The sequence below is a fragment of the Leucopleurus acutus genome, assembly GCF_964270905.1.
Source record: "Leucopleurus acutus genome assembly, chromosome: 7".
NCBI classification, from domain to species: Eukaryota; Metazoa; Chordata; class Mammalia; order Artiodactyla; family Delphinidae; genus Leucopleurus; species Leucopleurus acutus.
In genome coordinates, this window is record NC_139150.1 from 70,557,808 (window position 1) to 70,580,419 (window position 22,612).

A 22,612-nucleotide genomic window follows, 5' to 3' on the forward strand; every position below is an offset into this window, starting at 1 on the left:
GCAAGAATATAGTGTGGAGGAAGGACAGCCTCTTCAATAAGTGGTGCTTGGAAAACTGGACAGGTACATGTAAAAGTATGAGATTAGATCACTCTCTAACACCATACACAAAAATAAGCTCAAAATGGATTAAAGACCTAAATATAAGGCCAGAAACTATCAAACTCTTAGAGGAAAACATAGGCAGAACACTCTATGACATAAATCACAGCAAGATCCTTTTGACCCACCTCCTAGAGAAATGGAAATAAAAACAAAAATAAACAAATGGGACCTAATGAAACTTCAAAGCTTTTGCACAGCAAAGGAAACCATAAGCAAGACCAAAAGACAACCCTCAGAATGGGAGAAAATATTTGCAAATAAGCAACAGACAAAGGATTAATCTCCAAAATTTATAAGCAGCTCATGTAGCTCATTAACAAAAAAACAAACAACCCAATCCAAAAATGGGCAGAAGACCTAAATAGACATTTCTCCAAAGAAGATATACAGACTGCCAACAAACACATGAAAGAATGCTCAACATCATTAATCATTAGAGAAATGCAAATCAAAACTACAATGAGATATCATCTCACACCAGTCAGAATGGCCATCATCAAAAAATCTAGAAACAATAAATGCTGGAGAGGGTGTGGAGAAAAGGGAACCCTCTTGCACTGCTGGTGGGAATGTGAATTGGTACAGCCTCTATGGAGAACAGTATGGAGGTTCCTTAAAAAGCTACAAATAGAACTACCATATGACCCAGCAATCCCACTACTGGGCATATACCCTGAGAAAACCAAAATTCAAAAAGAGTCATGTACCAAAATGTTCATTGCAGCTCTATTTACAATAGCCCGGAGATGGAAACAACCTAAGTGTCCATCATCGGATGAATGGATAAAGAAGATGTGGCACATATATACAATGGAATATTACTCAGCCATAAAAAGAAACGAAATTGAGCTATTTGTAATGAGGTGGATAGACCTAGAGTCTGTCATACAGAGTGAAGTAAGTCAGAAAGAGAAAGACAAATACCGTATGCTAACACATATATATGGAACTTAAGAAAAAAGAAAATGTCCTGAAGAACCTAGCGGTAAGACAGCAATAAAAACACAGACCTGGGCTTCCCTGGTGGCGCAGTGGTTGGGAGTCCGCCTGCCAATGCAGGGGACGCGGGTTCGTGCCCCGGTCTGGGAAGATCCCACATGCCGCGGAGCGGCTGGGCCCGTGAGCCATGGCCGCTGGGCCTGCGCGTCCGGAGCCTGTGCTCCGCAATGGGAGAGGCCACAACGGTGAGAGGCCCGCGTACCGCAAAAAAAATAAAAAAAAAAAATAAAAAAAAAAAAAAACACAGACCTACTAGAGAATGGACTTGAGGATATGGGGAGGGGGAAGGGTAAACTGTGACAAAGTGAGAGAGCGACATGGACATTTATACAATACCAAATGTAAAATAGATATCTATTGGGAAGCAGCTGCATAGCACAGGGAGATCAGCTCGGTGGTTTGTGACCACCTAGAGGGGTGGGATAGGGAGGGTGGGAGGGAGGGAGACGCAAGAGGGCAGAGATATGGCAACATATGTATATGTATAACTGATTCACTTTGTTATAAAGCAGAAACTAACATACCATTGTAAACCATTTATACTCCAATAAGGATTTTAAAAAAATAATAAAGAAGATTAATATTTTGTCACATGTGAAAAGTATATGAAATTCAAATTTAAGCATCCATAAGGCTGTACTGGAATACAGCCAAGCTCATTCAATCAGATATTGTTTATGTTTTTGAGTTTCACACACTCCTCAATTTTTGCCTCTTTGTAGGCAAGGTTTGCAGACCCTTTACCTGAGGGCTGTAACTTTGTTTTATTGTTTCTTACTGATAAGGGTTCAGACTCTGGTGGTAGATATCTTGCTTGTTAAGATAGATAAGTGACAATCTTTTTTCGAAGTTGAGATGCAGGTGGTCTCTGTTCACAGACATGATAACCCCGAAGGCTAGAGTTTTATTGCCTTGTAAAATATATACCAGTTTTGTATCTAATTTTTCCATCTTATTCTAACATTCTCTTTTCTGCTGTTGCAGCATCTTACATCCTCCTTTGAATCAGCTTTGTCATCCTGCTGGTTCCTTTATTAATGAGTTAAATACATCTCTGACATGTGCCAACTATTTATTTGTTTGAATGTTTTTAACTTTCTGAAAACTTAATTTGACATGTTCTTCTAAAATCGATTCTTTTATTAAGAAAACTCTACAGTGGTTGTTGTCAGTTCAAATTACCTACAGCAGGCCAGTCCCATGCTTCTAATATTTGTATGCTCTTTTCTCAAAATGCATAATGATGAAAACTGCTAGAGTCCCCTTGGAAGAGGGATCAATTTGTCTTGAACTCCATGCGCCATACACAAAGAACAAAATAGTGCCTTACAGTCAGCTGGTGGGTGGGTGCCTGTTTTCTGAGAAGTTAAAAAATTGTTTAAATTTTGTCTAGAAATGCTAATTTCTTCCCAGAAATGGCTTATAAATTACATCACTCAAAAAACCAGACCAGACTTGGGACACTGTTCCCTTCACAGACATCACAAGTTTAAGAGCAAATGCTTGAGCCCTGTCCTGAAATTTAAAGTAGAAAAGTCCAGAAGTCCAGTTTAGCCCTGTTAAAAAGAAAACCACAAGCCCAAAATGGCATCACTTGCTTGTGCTAAAAGCCCATGAAACCAAACTTAGACTCAATACCTAACCTAACCGCAGTTTCGACCTTCCTCAGAAATAGTTTGAAATTTTCTGATCAGCACCAATGAGGTAATCTGTCACAAGGGTCCTCTCCATCCATCTCTCCCTCCTCCCCTCCCCCACTACAGAGGAAGAAGAGGCAATATGCATGATAAAACCCTTGCTGGTCCTTTCCATCCAAAAAGATGTCCTGGCCTAAAAATAATCATTTCTTTTCTTTTGCTAATAGCTCCCTGCCCCATCCTTCTTCCTATAAAAACCTTCCATTGTGTACAACACTTCTGAGAGCGCTCTAGTTCTAGCTAGGTGGGATGCTGCCCTTATGAATTGCCTAATAAAGCTAGTCAGACTTCCAATTTACTCAGTTGAATTTTGTTTTTAACCCTTCCGGGTTTCCAACTCCTTCTTTGTCTAGGGGTTTTCTAATGCTTACAGGATTTAACTTGTTTACAGGGTCTAACTCTCCGCAGGGAGGCAGTGCTGAGTAGAAACTGGACTTGCTGGTCACATTAAAACACATAAGTTGGTCAAGATCCCCTAATTGTGAAGCAGCCATAAAACCCAAGTATCTGTGTCCCTGCAATGGTTCCCCTCTGAGTAGTGGGCTACCAACAATAGGACAAGCAGCAGACAGGCTCCTAGGAAACTACATTTGGGAGGAACTCCCAGCCTCCTGCTCTTTCAAAGGAGCACCCCAATCTTCTACTTTTATTCTTTGCTATTTCATTTTATGACTTAAAAGAAATAGAAGAAAAATTACATTGCAAGAAAATTTAAACCTAGAGCAAATGATAAGGAGAGAGTGAAAGTCTTTACTGTTTAAGTGAACAGTATACAGGAAGCACCCAGTGATGTTTTGAATGAAATTATGCTTGCATCGCGTTTCAGTGTTTTACTGCTATAGGGAAAGAGGAAAGTCTACCCTTCCACAGCCATTCTCCCACCCCCAGAGTAATCTGCAAAGTTTCTGTATATCAGAACATCACTGTCACCCAGCATTTTGTTGAAGAGTTTAATCCATCCAGGGAGTTTAAATTGGATTATCCCAGTAGAGAAGGGATGGGGATTTTGAGAGTAAGGGATTATCCCAGTGAAGGGCTGGTATAACGGAGGTGGGGGGTGGGTGACCAGCCAGTGTTGAGTGATGAAGACATGAGTCTGGATTCTGAATCTAGTTGGCTTGGATTTTGGCTGGTGTGGGTAAGGTTAAAGATGGCCCCGGCCCTGTTGACCCAGGCTGGGAGTTAGGTAATATTTTATCCCCTTGAAAGCCTGACCTCAAACAGCCAGAGTTTGTAGGTCAAAAAGGTTATCCAGCAGCACGTTACTCTGTTTATTTTCTTTTTGCCATCCCTGAGTCTTGGGTCAACCCCTCCCCTGCTCTGTCCCCCACGAATTAACAGAAAGGAGCAAACCCCCGGTTGGGTCATGGTGATAAGAAGAGCCAACCGCGCCCCGCCCCGCCCCGCGTTAGCAGCTGGAGGTAACCTTGGCGAAGAGCCTGTTCCCTCCTCTCCACGATTTTCCCTCCCGCGAGAACTTCTGCACCGAGAATGGGCCTGGTTTTACAGATAAGGCCGAGCTTGCAGCTGAGACGAGGCGGAGCCGGAGTGCTGCTCTTCCTTCTTTGTAGCGTTCTTGTGATGGTTAACGGAGCTGATTAAAGTGCAAAGCACAGAGTCTGGAACAACATAAGTACTCAATCAGCGGTCTCCATTATTCTCACTATCATGAGCCCGTTAGTTATAACTGGGGGTCGAAAAAAAATCAACGGAGAACCAGAAAGGTCTGCAAACGGGGCGGGACACTGGAACCTCAAATTGAGGTGGGGGGGTGGCGGGGGAGAGCCCACACCAGCAGCCAATCCAGCTGTCCCGGGGAGGAAGAGGAGGAGCCACAGCCGCCCCCGGGACCTCGTTGGTCAGCCCCGGGCCCAGCGCCTGAAACCGCTTCGCTCCGCCGCTGCACGTCTCCACCCCGCCCGAGGCCGTCGCTCCTTCCTCGCGCAGCCATGGCCTCAGGTGCCACTCCCGCGGCCGTGAAGGTGAGATTAGTCGTTTCGGCTGCTGCGGTCCTCCGTGCCCTCGTACGATCCCGCTCCCGCTCGGGGGGACCGCGCCTCTGGGCCGTGCGCCCAGCCAGTGCGCCCCCGCCGCGGCGGGGAGGGTCTGAGGCCGGTTAGCCCAGGGGCGGCGAGCGGGGGAGAGGGAACAATTGCAGAGTCGTCCGCCAACCTTTGGTCTCAGCTGCATCCGCAGCGGGTAGGCAAGCACTTAAGAGAGAGGGACAGCGGACCGGTGCTGCGCCCGCGCCCAACCCTTCCCGAGCACCTTTCTGGGCAGATGCGTCTGGCAGGGGCTAGCGGGTGTGCCAGGTGGGTGGGTACCTGCAACCGCTGAGACGGACTCCTTGAGCCCTGACCGACTTCAAAGCTTCCGCTCTGACTTGGCTCTCTGCCCGCGGCCCACGTGGGAAAACTGCATGCTTGCTCTTTTGCAAGCTTCCGGCTTTTTTGTGTGTTCTAAACTTAGGCCTTCTCTGCTTTAGGAACTCTTGAGAGTTTTTTACAACACCGAAATGGAGTATAGGAATGCTGGGCCACTCTCTGTTTGGAGGCCTCTGGCTTTAAACTGCTTTGCTGGCAACCTTGAAAGTTAGGGATCAGTTTCCTTGTGCCCTTGGTCCTCACAGGTCTCGGTACAAGGCATCATTGTGCAGTGGGAGCTTTGGCCGGAGGAGGGCACGAGTTCCAAGGATTGCAACAAGTTTCCCTGGGGCTTTGACGCACTTCTTCCTGGTTGATGTCTCGCAGGGAGAGACTGTAGAATTACAGTCCACAGAAATAAACAGGATCAAAGTTAAGATCTCTTCCAGGCTGTTTATGATCAGCTAAAAACTCAGCTGACTTGTTTGGCTTTAGAAATTCTTGGCCGTGAGATAGGAAGGCCCGTCGCCTTCAAGTCTCTCTCTTGACTCCGCGTTTTGTGTTCAGTTCCCCCTGGAGAAGGCAGATCTCTGAGATCAGTGTGTAATCAACCAGAGTGATTAGCTTAGTAGGCCCTTGCAGCTTTCAGACACTTGATGTCAGGGGGTGGGTTGGGGAGAGTTGCAGTCACATTTAGATACTGTATTCCCTTTGCCATTTTGAAAAGAATCTTGCATTAAACAAATATTGTAGAATGCCTCTTCCTTATCAGTCATGGAGAACAAAGCAGAATTTTTATGAAGCTCTTTTTCATTTCAGTAAAATGGGAACATTACTGCAGGGTTTGCTGGGACGTTAGAATTGTATTGTCTTTCTAGCACATGGCTGAAACTTATTAAATGGTAGTGCTTCTAAGTGAGGGAGATGAGATTAATTTTGAACATCTTTTCTCCAAAAATTAAATTATGATAGGCCACAGTTTTCAGTGGGCAGGCAGGAAACTATTGCCTTTCCTTTACAGGAATACACTTAAAGTGACATTAAAAATAGAGAGCGGTGGTATTTAAAACAGTCTCACTTTAACCTGGTTTTGCATTCTCCCTACCACAGTTTCCCTGTAAAATTAGTGCAGTGCATTTAAGTGCAGAATGGACACTGTAATCAGAGCCCTGATGTAAATATTGAATGATGTACATTTTTGTTCTTGGCCAGCTGCTGAATATAAAATTAATAGGTACAAATAGTGCTAGGCCTGCCTGCTGATTTCTCTCTTTGGGGTTAGAACAGGTGATAATTTTGCTGTTGCAAATCCATGATTCCTACACCACTTCTGCCAGACTGCTGAGGCAACATCCTATAAAGAAAACATGAACTGCTAGTGTCCAGAGCAAAATAAGCTAATGGAAACCATATCCTATCCCCAGATCATAAAATATAGAGCTGGAGTGTTCCTTAAGACCATATAACCACACAAACCTCTTTTTGTGGACATAAAGCTGAGGCCCAGAAAGGTCACCTAAGGAGTCCAGAATTATAGTTGGACATATGTAGTGACAGAATTGGCCTAGAGCCTGGCATTCCACCAACTACATGTTGTGAGCCATTTCTGAAATCTGACATGTGGTCCCTGTGCCCTGTTTTATTCTGTTGACAAAGGCCATGCAGCCTTAAGGAAGGGGGAGTGTAGAGTGTTTGCATGAAGCAAGCTGCTTGCCGAATGCCCAGTGGATACTCTCCCATAGTATCAGTAGCAGCCACTGTCTGGGAGGACCTCAGGGAGACAGTGTCCTCCGGCAACAGCCACGGGCAGTGGCATGCTTGGCCATGCAGAGGGCTGAACCCATCTCTGGCATTCCGGAGGGCTCCTGTAATGGGCCATGGCTCCCCTAGGCAGCTGCCCAGCTTTTACTCTGAGGGATTAAAAATAACTCTTGTTTACATGGTTGCTATGACAAGGAGGGGATATGGTCCCATCATAGTTGGGTAGTGGGCTATAAACAAAATGGAATCAATATTAAGGTGGACGGGCAAGTCTAGACTGTGGAGAACAGGCCTTTGAAACTCTCCTTTTCAATGGCTGAGTGCGGCCAGCAAAGGCCTTCACACTGAAAGTCCTTGAGTGACCTTCAGAAACTGGTGGACAACCCACAGGCCCCAGTCAGAAACCAAATGACCAATGAGCCTTCATTTTTTGCCTAGAGACACAATGCCATTTGGGGTACGACAATTCCTCCCTTAGTATAACTGTCCTGAGCATTGTAGGACATAGAACACATCCTGGGTCCCCTCTCCCCACAAAATGCTGGTAGCACTCCCTCCAGTCATTGTGGCAGCCAGAAATTTCCCCGTGGATTTCCAGGCACCTCTCAGGAGAGCCTCAGCACTTGGTTGAGGACCCCTGGGCTATAAATCCCTGAGACAGAGACCGCCTGGTGAGGAGATGAAGAAGCAGCCAGGTTAGTGTCCTGAGCAGCAGAGAAAAACAGAGATGGGGGCTTTTTTGCTGTTGTTACTTTGAGAAAGGTGTGTGTGTGTGTGTGTGTGTGTGTGTGTCTGCTTTGGGTCTTCATTGTGGTGCGCGGGCTTCATCTTGAGGTGGCTCCTCTTGTGAGGCACGGGCTCTAGGCACACAGGTTTCAGTAGTTGTGGCACATGGGCTCAGTAGTTGTGGCTCATGGGCTCTAGAGCTCAGGCTCAGTAGTTGTGGCGCATAGGCTTAGTTGCCCCGCGGCATGTGGGATCTTCCCAGACCAGGGATTGAACCCGTGTCCCCTGCATTGGCAGGCGGATTCCTATCCCCTGCACCACCAGGGAAATCCCTGAGGAAGGTTTTTTGATTGTGATTATAATCATGGTATTCTAGTCTGTGCCTCAAAAGCATCTAAAGCAGTAGTTCTCAAAGCCTGTGCTGCATCTGCACCCTCCTGGGAATTTGTTAGAAATGCAAATTCTTGGGCCCTTCCCCAATCCTGCTGAATCTGAAATAGGGAGGTGGGCAGCAAATTGGATTTTCAAGAGCCTCAGTATATTCAGGTACCCGCTAAAATGTGATAACCATTGGCCATGGAGCTTTGAAAAGGCTGGGCATCTGCATTTTTAACAAGTTCCTCAGGTGTTTCTTAGTGAACTAGTTTCCTTGGCTGCTCTCACAACCACCACAAACTGGATGGCATAGAACAACACAGGTGTAGTCGCTTAACAATTCTAGCAGTCACAAGTCCAGAATGAGTCCTATGGAGCTAAAATCAAGATGTCAGTAGGGCAGGTCCTCTTGGAGGATCTAAGGGAGAATGTTTCCTTGCTTTTTCCGGCTTCTAGAGATCACCAGCGTTCCTTGGCTCTGGGCCCTACTTTACATCGCCTTTTCTCCCCCTGCTTCCATCATCACATCGCCTTCTTCCTCATTCGACCTTATTAAAAGGACCCTTGTGATTACATTTAGGGTCCACCCAGATAATCCAGAATCATCCCCCCATCTCAAAATCATTAATCACACAGGTAACATGCACAGGTTCTCGTAATTAGAATGCTGACAGGCTCTCTTGCAGGAGCCATTATTCAGCCTATGATGCTCAGCTAGCCCGGATTTTAGAAATTGATGATCTGGGCCCTAGAGCAAGGGTGCTCAATTATGGCTACACATTAGAACCACCTGAGGAGCTTTAAGAACAATAACAACTCTGTCTTGCTCAATTAGAATATCTGGAATCTGGGACCTGGGCTTTGGTACTGAAAGCTCCCCTGGGGATTCTAGTATCCAGCAGCTGACCCAGGAGGAGCACCAGGAAGAATCCTATGTTCTTCCACAAGTGAAGGAGAGTGCTACAGAGTACAGTAAGCTTTGAGGAAAATCCTCCTCAAAAAGTCACTGACCACTTCCGGAAGTGAACTGTATCTTCAAAGAGGGTGTCTGCCCATTAGAATAATATCTTGACTTTGCAAGGAGAGGTTGGTTAAATAAAAACTACAGATGTTCTGAACCTGAAGTTATTTTGGATTAGCACTCCCCCCACCAAGACCTCATTTAATTTTAATTACCTCTTCAAAGACTCTATTTCCAAAAATAGTCAAATCCTGCCCTTTGATGATGGCTAATCATCAAAGAAAGGCAAATCAAAACCACAATGAGATCATCTCACACCTGTCAAAATGGCTATCATCAAAAAGTCTACAAATAACAAATGTTGATGGAAGCAACCTAAGTGCCCATGAGCAGATGAAAGGATAAAGAAGTGGTATATATATACACAATGGAATATTAGCCATAAGAAAAGAATGAAATTCTCCACTTCATGGGGTGCTAGGTTCCTCCATGTAGTATAAAGTGATGGTGAGCGGCTGTTGAAACCAAGTGGGGTATGTGAAATCTCCTGTGGCTGGTACCAGGGGAAGTGGACACAGGGTAGGTGTTGGTGTGAACCCTTTTGGCATCGTTGGAAGTAACCATTCTGGCTGGGTAAGCCAACATTTAGATAAAATGCTTACACAGTCTCAGAGAGGAAGTCAAACCATCTCTTCTTTTTGAGGAGTTTGACTTGGTGGTCTGCAAGTGGAAAAGTGTGGGATGAATCAACTTGCTGTTAAAATCTAGCAATGGCCTTGATGGACCAGGGGGTCCTTATTTCAGAACTTTATCTTGTGTAGTGAAGAAGTCCTGGCTGGGCAGAATTGGCCCAGAAATTCCATCTCAGACCTTGAACACTTTTCCTAAGCATTCCTAGGACTGCTTGGACTGAGGGCGATGCCTCTGGCCTAGGAAGCCTGGTAAGTATGCATGAGATCATGCATGGACAACCCCCTCCCTTCCAAGGTGGTTCACTCAGGTGCCCAGAGTTGCTGTTTCCATGCTTGCTCTGTGACCTTGGTCCAGAACTTGAACTCTGAGGATCAGTTTCTTCATAACATGGAGACAAATTTCTAATAGGTTGTGGTGTTTATCAAGGATTCCAGGGGATACTGGGAGGTAGTACATCATAGTGGTTGAGTATGAAAGACCTGGGTTCCAATCCCAGCTTTGCTCTTTATAATTTGCTCTTTGGACAAATTTCTTTTAAGTTTTGTGTTTCTCTTTCCTCTTTTATAAAATGGGTGTTACACTATAGGGCCCATCTTACAGGGTGGTTGTGAAAATTAAATGAGGTAAGGCCCCTGGAGAACTTGGCCACAGTGCCTGTGACATGTAAATGCAAAGACACAGTTACTTTATCAAGGCAGGTACTGAGCTGACCATTTGAATTTAGAGGCTGGAGGGGAATGACAGGCCACTGGTGCTTGGGAGTTTTGTCCCATAGTTATACTTTACCATGGAGCCAGCAGGTGGCGACATTGCCATATCTTGGCACTGCTGGCCTCCGTCTGCAGCAAGAAAAAGGTTAGGGATTGAGTTCCCTGGTGTGGCTGTACTCAGTTGCTACACTTGTCCTGTGTCCCTTCCAAGATATGGGTTTTGAGAAACAACTTGAGCCAGTTTGACTGGACGGGCTCTCCTGCAGATAACTCCAGTGCCAGAGAACACATCCTGGCCTTTCTGATGAGCTGTAACGGCTCTTGTTTTCACACTCAGTACTAAATATTCCTCACTGAGGGCTGAGTTAGCAGCTACCCAGTGCATGGTCATCATGCAGCCAGAGTGGTTTGGGCTGAAGCTTGGGGCTGCTGAGGGTGGGCTCCAGGGCACTGAACTTCAGCAAGACCCCAACTGGCATTTCTTATTCACTGCTGTGAGGCTGGGCTGGCTTGCCTAAACAGAGGGTGGTTTCAAAACCAAGTCTGGTTTGTTTTGTATATACGAGTCTGAGTCCAGTGTTAGATCCAGAATGCGAGATGCCATGGCCCAGGGGAACGGCCAGAAACAGCCAAGTCAGAGTGGTAGTATTTTTAAAAAAAAAAGGAAGCAAAAAAACACCAGACGTTTCCATGAGTAGTAGAGTGCCCAGAGGGTAGGCTGAGAGTAATTTCAAAGTCAGCAACTCAGTTCAGCGGTCTGAGGTGATGACATGGGCTGGACAGTTCATTGCACCCCCTACCCCATCCCAACTATGATCTGTGGTGCTTCGGCCTTACATGAAATGATAAAATAAAGACACCAGCTAGAGGATGGGTTAGGATTTCATAAAATAGTGCGATTTTAAAAATTTCTACTGAACTGAAATGAATTTAAACCCACTGACTTAAGTGAACACTTCTGTTGATTTGAAAACTTCAGTCCTGTATTGATTAGTCTTTACCTACAATGTTAAGTTGTAACAAAGAAAAATGTTGACTTGCTGTAGAATATGTAACCTGCTGTGGTTTCAACAATGTACCACAAGGTGGCAGCAACTTCAAAAACTGGTTTAGCCACTTGAGGAAGTCGTGAGATGCTTTCCAAGTACTAAATCATGTAACCTGCAGTTCTTTGTAAAAATCTTACTCAATCGCCCTTTTTCTTATTTCGTTGATTTATTTTTCTAGGAAATAGGGCCAGAGAGGTAACTATTTCCCCACATACTAGTATAAATCAACTGTGTAACCTGATCTCAAAATTATTTAATTCAGATGTTCAGTTAATTTTTAACTTTGGAGTTTTGTTCTCAAGGAGCTACTTCCGCTGAGTAGAAATTTTACTCAAGTGACAATAGATTTAAAGCTGTTCATTGAAAAAAAATGCTCAGGTGACTTTTTATTAGGTTTCTAGTTCATCTCTGTAGCCTGTTGCTGACAATTTAAATAGTATTTTTCCTTTAGGAAGTATCAACCCAGGGAAACCTTCCTAATGATTTCAGTTATTTCATTTTTAGTTAACAGTTTAGTTAATATATTTAGTTATCTTTGTAATTGTTTTTGTTCAGGTGTCTTAATCATCAAATTAGATTAACTCTATAGGGTAATATCAGGGTTTTTAGACTCAGATTACTTCCTGAAGACGAGGACAATTAAGTTAATGTCTGGAAAATGCAATAAGACACTTGAAAATAATTTGGAACTACAGACCTTTGAATTACTTACTTACATTTACATGTATATGAATGACAGTTGGATTTCATAAATATAGAGGTTAACTTTTAATGCTATTCCAGATTCCTCTATCTGTGATCCCTTACAGCTCTGATTTCAGTGGCATAGGAAAGAAAATCTCTCGTTTCTTTATCAAGTGCGGTAATGAGGAGAAATCCTTACCAAATGGAAATGCTGAATATTTTCTATCCTAGTTGTTTTTTGAACATTTATTCCATCACGCATTTAGTAGAGATAATAAAATTGGTTAGAAAGTACTTTCTCCAACCATATTTACCTATATTTAGGTTTGGCTTTATGATTTAAACTAGTTGAAGTACGTTTCCATGCTAATTTGTTATTTAGATAGTCAGCAAAAATGTGATTTAGTCCGAAAAGGTGACTCATGCTTTGGTTATTTCTGGAATATAGAAGGCTTTCGAATGTTTGCTGAATAAATGATTGCTTTTCAGGAATGTTCAGATTTTTAAAATAACTAGGGCTTACCAGGAATGGAGAAGAGCATATGAGTATGGATAAACGAATTTACTTAAAATAGTGATTTTGTTTCTACTGCAAACTGATCAAATGTGATATCTTTTTATTGTCTCCTTCAGATTGGAATAATTGGTGGGACAGGCCTGGATGATCCAGAAATCTTAGAAGGAAGAACCGAAAAATATGTGGACACTCCATTTGGCAAGGTTAATATCCAGTTAGTGGAGACATACTAGCTTTTTTCTTTCTCCTTGCTGGCTTGATTTTTAAGTTGAAAAATTTTTTTAAATTGCTTTTGTCTTGGCAGCACAGGGCTGCCTGCCCCAGGCTGAGAGAGGCCAGGAGTTTCTGTTACTGGGCTCTGCCAACTGAGACAGTATCCCTGAGATTGCCTTGGACTTGACGACTGAGAACATGGCTTTTAAATGTGTACAAATAATTTCTTAATTATATCCCTAGAAGCCAGATGCTCATTTCAAACACAGGAACTGTACTCTCCAGATCACTGCATTCAAATCAGCTTCTAATTTGGGGCCTATCGGTCATACTACAGTCTGTAACAAATGGGAGGAGATATCTAATGGCCTTTTCTTAGTAAGCCCTGGCCCAAAGGGGGATTTGGGGGGAATGAGAACACAACTGCATAACTGAATTGGAAATAAAACACTCCTCCTTTTCTATTAAAAGGAGGCTGTTTAGTTCTCCCAGCTAGGGTGAGGGTGTCTGCCTTCTCCTAACTCCATAGGGCTACTTCCAAATGCTGTGGTTCCTCTGATCCTCCTACGAAGATCCCTGTATTTGGCAATCCCAACCAAACCCTCCTTTTCAGCCAAGTCCTTAGATTTGATCCGGTATCCTCCAAGTCCTGCTGTCAGCTTGTTCACTTCTTAGCCTCATGTTTTCTTAACCTCCTAGGTTCTCAGACTTTTTCCTCCATTACCTGAGGTCATCTTGTGGCCATCTTAGACCTGGTTAACACAGCAAACGGTTCCAGTGCTGAGTTCTTAAATTCCCTGATAGGGGCCTCCTATTCCTTTTGCATTTCACTCTCACACCTGTTCTTGAACCTGCCAAATAGCCTTGACACATCTGTGTATGATCAGTGTGGCATCAGAGTCCCCAGGGGTGCTTGCTACAAATAGATCTTACTAAATGGTACCTACCCACGCACGCTTCTAAGTCTTACGAATCTCTGTACTGGTAGAGAGGGCTCAGTAAATATTGAGTGACTAAGTTGATCCATCAAATCGAGACTCTTTCACTTCTTTGAAATATACCCTCAGACCCCAAGTTTCTATGACTCCTACTACAGATGAACAATTGAAATGGCAGCTTTTTGATTGTTTCTATATGTGTTTTTAAATCACTGACTTGTAACCATTTTTCACTGTGTGCAGCCTTCTGATGCCTTAATTTTGGGGAAGATAAAGAATGTTGATTGCGTCCTCCTTGCAAGGTAACGTATTTCAAGCTTTCGAATGTTACTACTAAAGAACATTTTAAATTTAACTTAAATTATGAAAAGAGTCATGATGCAGGTATGAGTTTTTAATGTGTCGGTGGAGCCATAGCATCTGAGTCATCTTTATCGCTTACAGTTTCAGGGTAGGTTTTACTGACTTTGGAGATTAAAGATCTTGCCTATCCCCCCTTAGGTTCGGAAAAGGTTTAGAACAATCCAATGAGTGATGCAATGATTTGACTAAACGTGAAGCTCTGCTTTCAGTTCTAGCTGCAAGAGGAAATATTTTCTTTTGTTCTTTTCTGTCTTTTCTCTTCTAGTTAACAAGATCGAGAAAAACTGCTTCATTCATGACCCCTTGTGTAGTAATAGTTCTAGATTTGTGGGGAGTGGGTTTCGGGTCACTGAAGTGGGTTCTCGGTGGTGTCTACACCCTTATTGCCTTATTGACAAGGCTCGTGCTGTTCCCTAAAGAGAAGAGCAAGTCATTTTATCACACAGTTAGAAATTAGTCAGACTGCATGTATTAGCTTTCTATTGCTGCATAACAAATGACCACAAATTTAGCAGCCTGAAATAGCATACATCATCCCACAGTTTCCAGCTAACCCGAGTGTGGGCACAGCTCATCTGGGTCCTCTTCGGGGTCACACAAGTAAATATTGTGTCACATGGGTATATTTAAGTGCTTGTTCTTATCTGGAGCTCCAGGTCCTCGTTCAAGCTCATGTAGGAGTTGGCAGAACTCAGTTCCTCAGGGTTGAAGGACGGAGGCCGTCCGCTCCTAGAGGCTGTCCATGTTCCCTGCTTTGTGGCCCTCCCCGTGGGCAGTTCACAAGACAGCAGCTTACTGCTGCAAGGCCAGCAGGAGGGCCACGTAGTGCATGCTGGCAGGCTGGGGCCTGATCATGGGAGTGACTCCCAGCACCTTCCGCTGTGTTCTGTTGGTTGAAAGCATCTCAGGTCCGTCCACAGTCGAGAAGGAAGAAATTATTCAGAGCATGAAAATGAAGACCACCCTAGGGTCTGTCTGCCACACTGCATTTCTGAAACGGAAGTGGCTTTGCTGAGTCCAGTAAAACTAAATTTTAGTTCTAGATGGTCGCATAGGGTTGATTTCAGGCAACCTTCTTTGTTGGTCTGTGGTCATTGCTGGAGAAACGCTTAATTTTTTCCAGACTGTAAGAGAAAATGGTTCGTGTTGTAGCCCCATGGTGAAGGTTTTATACTCTTGCCAGCTGAAATGAAGTGTGTCAGACTGTGAACCACTTTATGCAGTGGTTCTTAACTCCTTTTGATATGTGAATTTCTTTTGAAAATCTAATCAGAGATTTGGAGACCAGCCTTAGAAAAAATGCATGTACAGTAGTCCCCTCTTATCCACGGTTTCAGTTACCCATAGTCAACTGTGGTCCAAAAGTATTAAATGGAAAAGTCTAGAAATAAACAATTCATAAGTTTTAAATCTTGTGCCATCCCACCCCCTCTGCTCGGGTCAGGAATCATCCCTTTGTCCAGCGTATCCACACTGTGTACACCACCCACCTGTTAGTATAGGAAAAAAACATAGCATATATAGAGGTCAGTACTATACGCAGTTTCAAGCAGCCACAGGGGGGTCTTGTAACGCATTTCCTGTGGATAAGCGGGGACTACCATACTTTCTGGGCATTCATGGACTTCCACCTTCTGAGAGGTCGTTTATGACCTTGGGGTAAAAACCCTCATATGCTAATGCTTGTCTGCAATTATGTACAAATTATTTCCGTATTCTTAATTCTGTTGTTGGTGAAGAAGAGACATTAAAGTTTATTTCAAAATATCAATATGGAATGATACAAGGGATATTGGATAGCAACCCTGTGGTGCAGGGTTTTTTATTATCCATTTTACAGATCAAAAAAAAAAAATGGGGGGCTGAGAAAGCTGAGTGATTTTGATGAGGTCACACAGCTAGTAAGTGGCAGACCTAGGATTTGAACCCAGGCAGTTTTACTTCAAAGCCCAAACTTTTAATCATTATCGTACAAAGTGAGATTTTTGTGTGTTGTTACTTCCTTGAAAGCCTGTTTCTATATTATCACATGTGAAGACGACTGGTCTCTTGACACTTAGCCTTCCTGTGGCAGAACATTACCTGTGATGTTCGTACTTTTTCAAGCAGCTCAGGATAATTTTAACTCTCTGTGAAATACTGCTTATAAATATACCCTCTAACATGTGAATTTTTAAAAGTCATTTTAGAACTCAAGTTCCCGTTACTGGCTGTTTCCTGGCACACTGGGTGTGTGGGTGTGGGGGTGTGTGTGGGTGTGTGAGAGAGATAGGGGGAAAGAGTGTGTGTGTAAGTACTCAGTTTTTCATCCAACAGATTGAACTACTCATATGGCAAGTCCAGTTCTAGGCACCAGCAGGGAAGACAGATAAGGGCCTCACCGTCTCAGGGCTGATGCTAGTGGGAAGGATGGACACTGAGAAGGAAATATATAGTTTGAGTGGCCAATAGGTGCCAGAAAGAAAAATAAGGTCAAGGGGTAGTGATGTGATGGAGATGCAGTGGTCGTGGAAAGCACTCCTCTCGGGAGGTGATGTGGGAGCTAAGCAGCGAGGCCAGTGAGGCTGAGCCCCGGTGGGAAGGGATAAAGGTAAGGACTGACGTTGCTGTTTGTAGGCTGGGCCCAGATGATACAAGCGCCATGGCAGAGTGTTTGGATTTTGTTTGAAGCGTGACACGAAATCATTAGTGGTTGTGTTAAGTGTGCTGGGGCTGCCATAACAAGGTGCCACAGACTGAGTGGCAACAGAAATTTGTTTCCTCACAGTTCTGGAGGGTAGAGGTCAGAGATCAAGGAGTCAGCAGGGTTGGTTCCTTCTGAGGTTGGGAGGGAAGGATCTGTTCCGGGCCCCTCTCTTTGGCTTGTACCTGACTGTCTTCTCCCTGTATCTTCACATGTTCTTCTCTGTGTATGTCTGTGTCTTTTTATAAGGACGCCATTCGTGTTGGATTAGGACCCACTCTAATGACTTCATTTTAACTTAATTACCTCATTAAAGACCCTGTCTCCAGATATGGTCACATTCTGATGTACTGGGGGTTCGGATTTCAGCCTAAGAATTTGGAGGGGACATAATTCAGCCCATAACAGTAATGATGAGTGAGGTGATCCATTCTTGGACCATACCTGCTGATGTCATCATAAACAACTGGGAAATCTAATATTTTAAATGTTTCATTAATTTCTTTGGGTGATCAGGCAGAAAAGAATAGAGAGATGAGACTGGAAACTTGAGTTTCTATTTTGGGTGTTTCTTCCTTGGCACCTCTTGTTTTCTGTGTCATGGCTTATGAGATACCAGATGCCTCAGATTCTGGGGTGTTGGTGCCCCACAGGATAGACATGGCATATTTTCCTGGAGAGTGAATTCTAAGTAAGCTATTACCTACTCTTGATAGGAAAGTAAACTATGAAATGTAAATTGAGTCTGCACTTTATTTTTATTTTCGGCTGTGTTGGGTCTCTGTTGCTGCGTGTGGGCTTTCTCTAGTTGCGGCAAGCAGGGGCTACTCTTCGTTGTGGTGCACAGGCTTCTCATTGCGGTGGCTTCTCTTGTTGCAGAGCACGGGGTCTAGGTGCGTGGGCTTCAGTAGTTGTGGCACGTGGGCTCGGTAGTTTTGGCTCTTGGGCTGTAGAGTGCAGGGTCAGTAGTTGTGGCGCATGGGCTTAGTTGCTCCGCGGCATGTGGGGTCTTCCCGGACCAGGGCTCGAACCCATGTCTCCTGCACTGGTAGGCGGATTCTTAATCACTGCACCACCAGAGAAGTCCCAAGTCTGCACTTTAAAACCACATAGTTTATACTTGAAGTAGGCTGGTTATTGCCTGGCCTGTTCTCACTCTTCCTCTGCCAAGGAAAGCATTTTGGTGGGAAGGGCTGGAAGGCACTGCTGTAAATGAGTTTTCTTTTCCAAGAGTATTAAAAATGCCCTGCTCAGGCTTCCCTGGTGGCGCAGTGGTTGAGAGTCCGCCTGCCGATGCAGGGGACACGGGTTCGTGCCCCGGTCTGGGAAGATCCCACGTGCCGCGGAGCGGCTGGGCCCGTGAGCCATGGCTGCTGAGCCTGCGCGTCCGGAGCCTGTGCTCTGCAACGGGAGAGGCCACAGCAGTGAGAGGCCCGCGTACTGCAAAAAAAAAAAAAAAAAAAAAAAAATGCCCTGCTCACTCCTCTACCATATTTAATATATTTACTCTCTTTCCTTAGGCATGGGAGGCAGCATACCATCATGCCTTCGAAAGTCAACTATCAGGCGAACATCTGGGCTCTGAAGGAGGAGGGCTGTACACATGTCATAGTGACCACAGCTTGCGGTTCCTTGAAGGAAGAGATTCAGCCTGGCGATATCGTCATTATTGATCAGTTCATTGACAGGTGAGCAGTCGTCTAAAATGCTCAGGCTCCTCCTGTACAATCGTTCTCAGCTCAAGTGGACAATGTGTGGGGACTTGTGGGAAAGGGGACACAGGCCCACGGATAGAAAATAGAAGAATCATCATGAACTCTCAAGTTCCTAATTCTCAGCTTCAACATTTATCAGTTTGTAACTTTAAAAGAACTTTTTAAAAAACAAATTAGTTAATATTTCCTTAGTATTAGATGTCTAGGCAGTGCTCTCTTTTTCCCTATTGTCTCACAGACTTTTTTTTTGTAGTTGGTTTGTTGAAATGAGGGTCCAGAGAAGGCTTTTTTTCTTTTTTGTCCTATAGTCTCCCCACATGCTGGATTTTACTGATTGCATCCTTAAGTCTCATTTAGTGTCTTCCCCTGTCCCCTGTGTTTACCGTAAACCAGTGCTTAACTCCGGAGGCCTGATTGGAACCAGGTTTGAATTCTTGGTGAGAATCTTTCTGCATCATATCAGGAGGCACGTAATGTCTGGTTGTCTTTTCGTGATGTTAAGATCAATAGTTGGTTCCTGAGCTAGGGATTTTCTGTTACTTAATTGCACAAGGAATCTATAATGTTCCTTTACCAAAATATTGAACAATAATGGACTGCCAAGATCCTGGGCTTTCTCTGCATTTAGAAGTAGTTGAAGAAGGGCTCCCCTGGTGGCGCAGTGGTTGAGAGTCCGCCTGCCGATGCAGGGGACATGGGTTCGTGCCCCGGTCTGGGAAGATCCCACATGCTGCGGAGCAGCTGGGCCCGTGAGCCATGGCCGCTGAGCCTGTGCGTCCGGAGCCTGTGCTCCGCAACGGGAGAGGCCACAACAGTGAGAGGCCCGCATACCGCAAAAAAAAAAAAAAAAAAAAGAAGTAGTTGAAGAAGTCATAAGAAAAGGGGTGGTCTCCTAGGGATCCCATCCTCCTGCTGCCCCCACCTCCCATTCCTGGGGGAAGTAACCACTTCCCAGAATGCTCTGGATGGAGACAGGTAACTGCAGTCTGCTACTTGAGCCAGAGCGGTGGGGAGAAGAACCACAGAGAGTAAACCACTTGGTAGCTCCTATCAGCGTCCCCCATCCATTCACCCCGACCATCACCTCAGTCCATCCTACTCTTCCAGTCTGTTAACTCTGGGCTCGCTGTACCCAACGCCTCTCCTACCTTGACTATTATGGAAGGAAGGTTTATTCAGTCCTGTTCTGTGTGTCTTCTGCTTTTCAGGTATTTAAATATTCCCTAGTCCATCAGAAGCATTGAATGTTACCTGATGAAATGAAGCTATTAGCTTGAACCAAATGAAATTGCCTGTTCTGTAAGCTAGAAATGGTTGAATATCAGTAATTTCATGTGGTTCAACCTAATAAATAATGAGGATAGACTAAAATCATTACATGCCCCTCCCCTTTCATTTTTCCTATCATTTTTCTGCACCTGACACTATATGTTTTTCATCTTCCCCTCTAGAATGTAAACCGTGTGAGGGCATGGACCCCATATGTCCTGTTTGCCACTTTATCCCCAACACCCACAATACTACCTGGCCTGTGGTTGCTCAGTCAGTATTTTTTAAGTGACTGAATGAACATGATTGTTCGAAGGGAGAGGGAGACTGGAGTTTGTGTTTAGGGGACATCCTGATCAAAATCTCTATGGCCGTCAAAGACATGTGTTTGGGGGTAATGACCTAAGAAAAGGGGTGCAATGTGGTTTTTTTAATAATGCAGTGCACAAAACTCTAGAATGATGTGGATTTATAAAGTATGGTAGATGGTACTGGAAGGAAAAGTTTGGCTTGGATACTAAGCCTGGGATTAATTTGTTACTTACGTGGTGTAACTGTACACTGTTGCATTTCCCAGATCTTTGTCTCACATGTAGTAAATGTAAATGTTTCACATTCTGGCTCTCAAGAAAGCAGGTGGGGCACAAAGAGAATAGAAAGAGAACAGGCGTTGCCATCAGATCTGGTTTCTTTCTGCCTTGGCACTTATTAGCTGTGTGACCTTAAAATCTTCCGGTGTCTGTTTTCTTCTATGTGTCATGTCTATAACCTGCCTCCTTAGTCTTGCCTTGGGAGTTCTGAGTCCCTAGCGAGTGCCTTTTATGAATCTAGCCTGTGGTACCTGCCCGATAAATGCCTTTACTGTGAGTCTGGGCTGGAGTATGTCTGCTAGTCAACATCACTTGGTAAAAACAGAAAAAAAGGTCTGTTAAAAGGAGGATCCCCTAAGTAAGTAATATTTAGAATGAAATCTCAAATTTTGTATCAATTATATATTGCAACAATAACATTTTTGATATATTAAGTTACATAAGGTACTAAAACTCATTTTACCTGTTTCTCTTATACTGTTTTGATGTGGGTGCTAGAACATTTTAAATTACATATGTGCCTTGCATTATTTTGCTATTGGAGAGCATCTTCTAAGTGTTACTGCTGCTGTTTGAGCTATGTGGTTTCTGTTAACCAGGCTTGAGAATGTCTTACAGGAGAGGAGAATCAGAACTTTTTGTCTTGTGAGAAATGCCCTACATGTGTTGTACTGACAGCACTTTATTTTAACAGAGTAAATCCTGGTGTGTTAAGGCAGGCGTCTGAACCTCCACTTAGTCCTGTCATCAGGCATGAATGGTGAGCTGCAGGCTCTGCTGTTTACAGCCTCAGTGCCCATAGCTGTAACCACAGCCCCAGAATATTTGATAGGACTGCAGCATCCTGCAGAGGTGCACAGAGGATTAGAGCTGTGGGGGCAGGAACACTGAACTCTAGAAGGGTCATCTTGGCTCTGTTTGGCCTCAGGCAGATCACTTTACCTATGTGGGCCATGGTCCTCTCTTCAAAATTACAGGTTGAATTCTATCACTTAAGCTCCTTTTCCTTGCACTGTCCATGGGTTCTTCTCCAGGGATTGATCTGGAAACACATTTTTGCTTACTACTGCTATAACTTTGCCAGCACATCATCTTAGAAAAAATATCCTCATCCTAAAGTGTCTTCCAAGACTAGAGGGACTGTTTTAATCTCCCTGACATACATTTGTGATAAAGAATCAAAATGGAATGGTATGGCTATTCTTTTTTAATAGATGGCAGAACTAGAGCATCTTGCTTTCTTTGCCCTCAGTGCTCAGCATAGGGGGAAAAAACACCAACCTGGCTTGTCAACCATGCCGTGCATAACTTAGAAGTCATTAAGATTTAAGAGTGACAGGTAGCTTTGATTTTTATGGTTGTTTTTAAAATCATTAGATGCCTATAAGCTAAAAATGAAAAATACCCTTGAAGGTGTCTGACAGGCTGAAAGCTCTTTTAGGAAAATAAGATCATTCTCTTCTGAAAATCATTGGGTTTGCTCGTGCTACATTCCAACCTGTGAAAACTTGAAAGCCTCGGCATGAGAAAAGGGGAATCCTGGGTGTGGCTGACCTGGAGAAATCAGGACAGCAGACAGGTGGGGAGAGGAGTTGGTTCCAGTATTTTTGGGTGTGTGTACTCAGTCCTTTCATCTGTTTCTCAAACATGCAAGGAAATAACCTTTGCTAATATTTAAAGTGAAAGTAATCTTTCATTTGTGATTAGGGCTGCTGTAGAAAGGAAAATGTATGTGGATCTAGAACTTAAATGCTGAAAGAATGTGTTCTCTGGTCATTTTCCCATGTGTGTTGCACAGTGACAGGTTTCCTGACTCTTCCCTTATCCTGGACCCCATGTGCAATATTCTTCACAAACCAAAAATTTTAAATAGTAATTTATACCAAGAATTTGTAAGAGGCTCGCCCACAGTAAGTGTCCTCAGTGCCTGCTTTGGGCCTCCTGATATACTGGGGGATTTTTGGTTTTTTTGTTGTTGTTGTTTTGTGTTTTTTTTGCAGTATGCGGGCTTCTCACTGTTGTGGCCTCTCCCATTTCGGAGCACAGGCTTCAGATGCACAGGCTCAGCGGCCATGGCTCACGGGCCCAGCCGCTCCGTGGCATGTGGGATCTTCCTGGCCCGGGGCACGAACCTGTGTCCCCTGCATCAGCAGGTGGACTCTCAACCACTGCGCCACCAGGGAAGCCCACTGGGTTTGATT

The 22,612-nt window shown here is 44.2% G+C and overlaps 1 protein-coding gene and 1 long non-coding RNA gene across 2 annotated transcripts in view; one reads left to right on the forward strand and one right to left on the reverse strand.

Moving 5' to 3' along the window:
* LOC309964457 overlaps nt 1-22,612 on the reverse strand; it is a 190,864-nt gene that overhangs the window by 62,322 nt on the left and 105,930 nt on the right. The window lies entirely within an intron of this gene.
* Nucleotides 4,672-22,612, forward strand: part of MTAP (methylthioadenosine phosphorylase) — a 39,636-nt gene continuing 21,695 nt past the window's right edge. The window contains exons 1-4 of the mRNA XM_082843474.1: nt 4,672-4,783; nt 12,757-12,843; nt 14,035-14,093; nt 18,358-18,525. Coding sequence (XP_082699600.1) covers nt 4,751-4,783; nt 12,757-12,843; nt 14,035-14,093; nt 18,358-18,525 — 347 coding nt within the window. The 5' untranslated portion in view covers nt 4,672-4,750. The remainder of the gene's footprint in view (nt 4,784-12,756; nt 12,844-14,034; nt 14,094-18,357; nt 18,526-22,612) is intronic.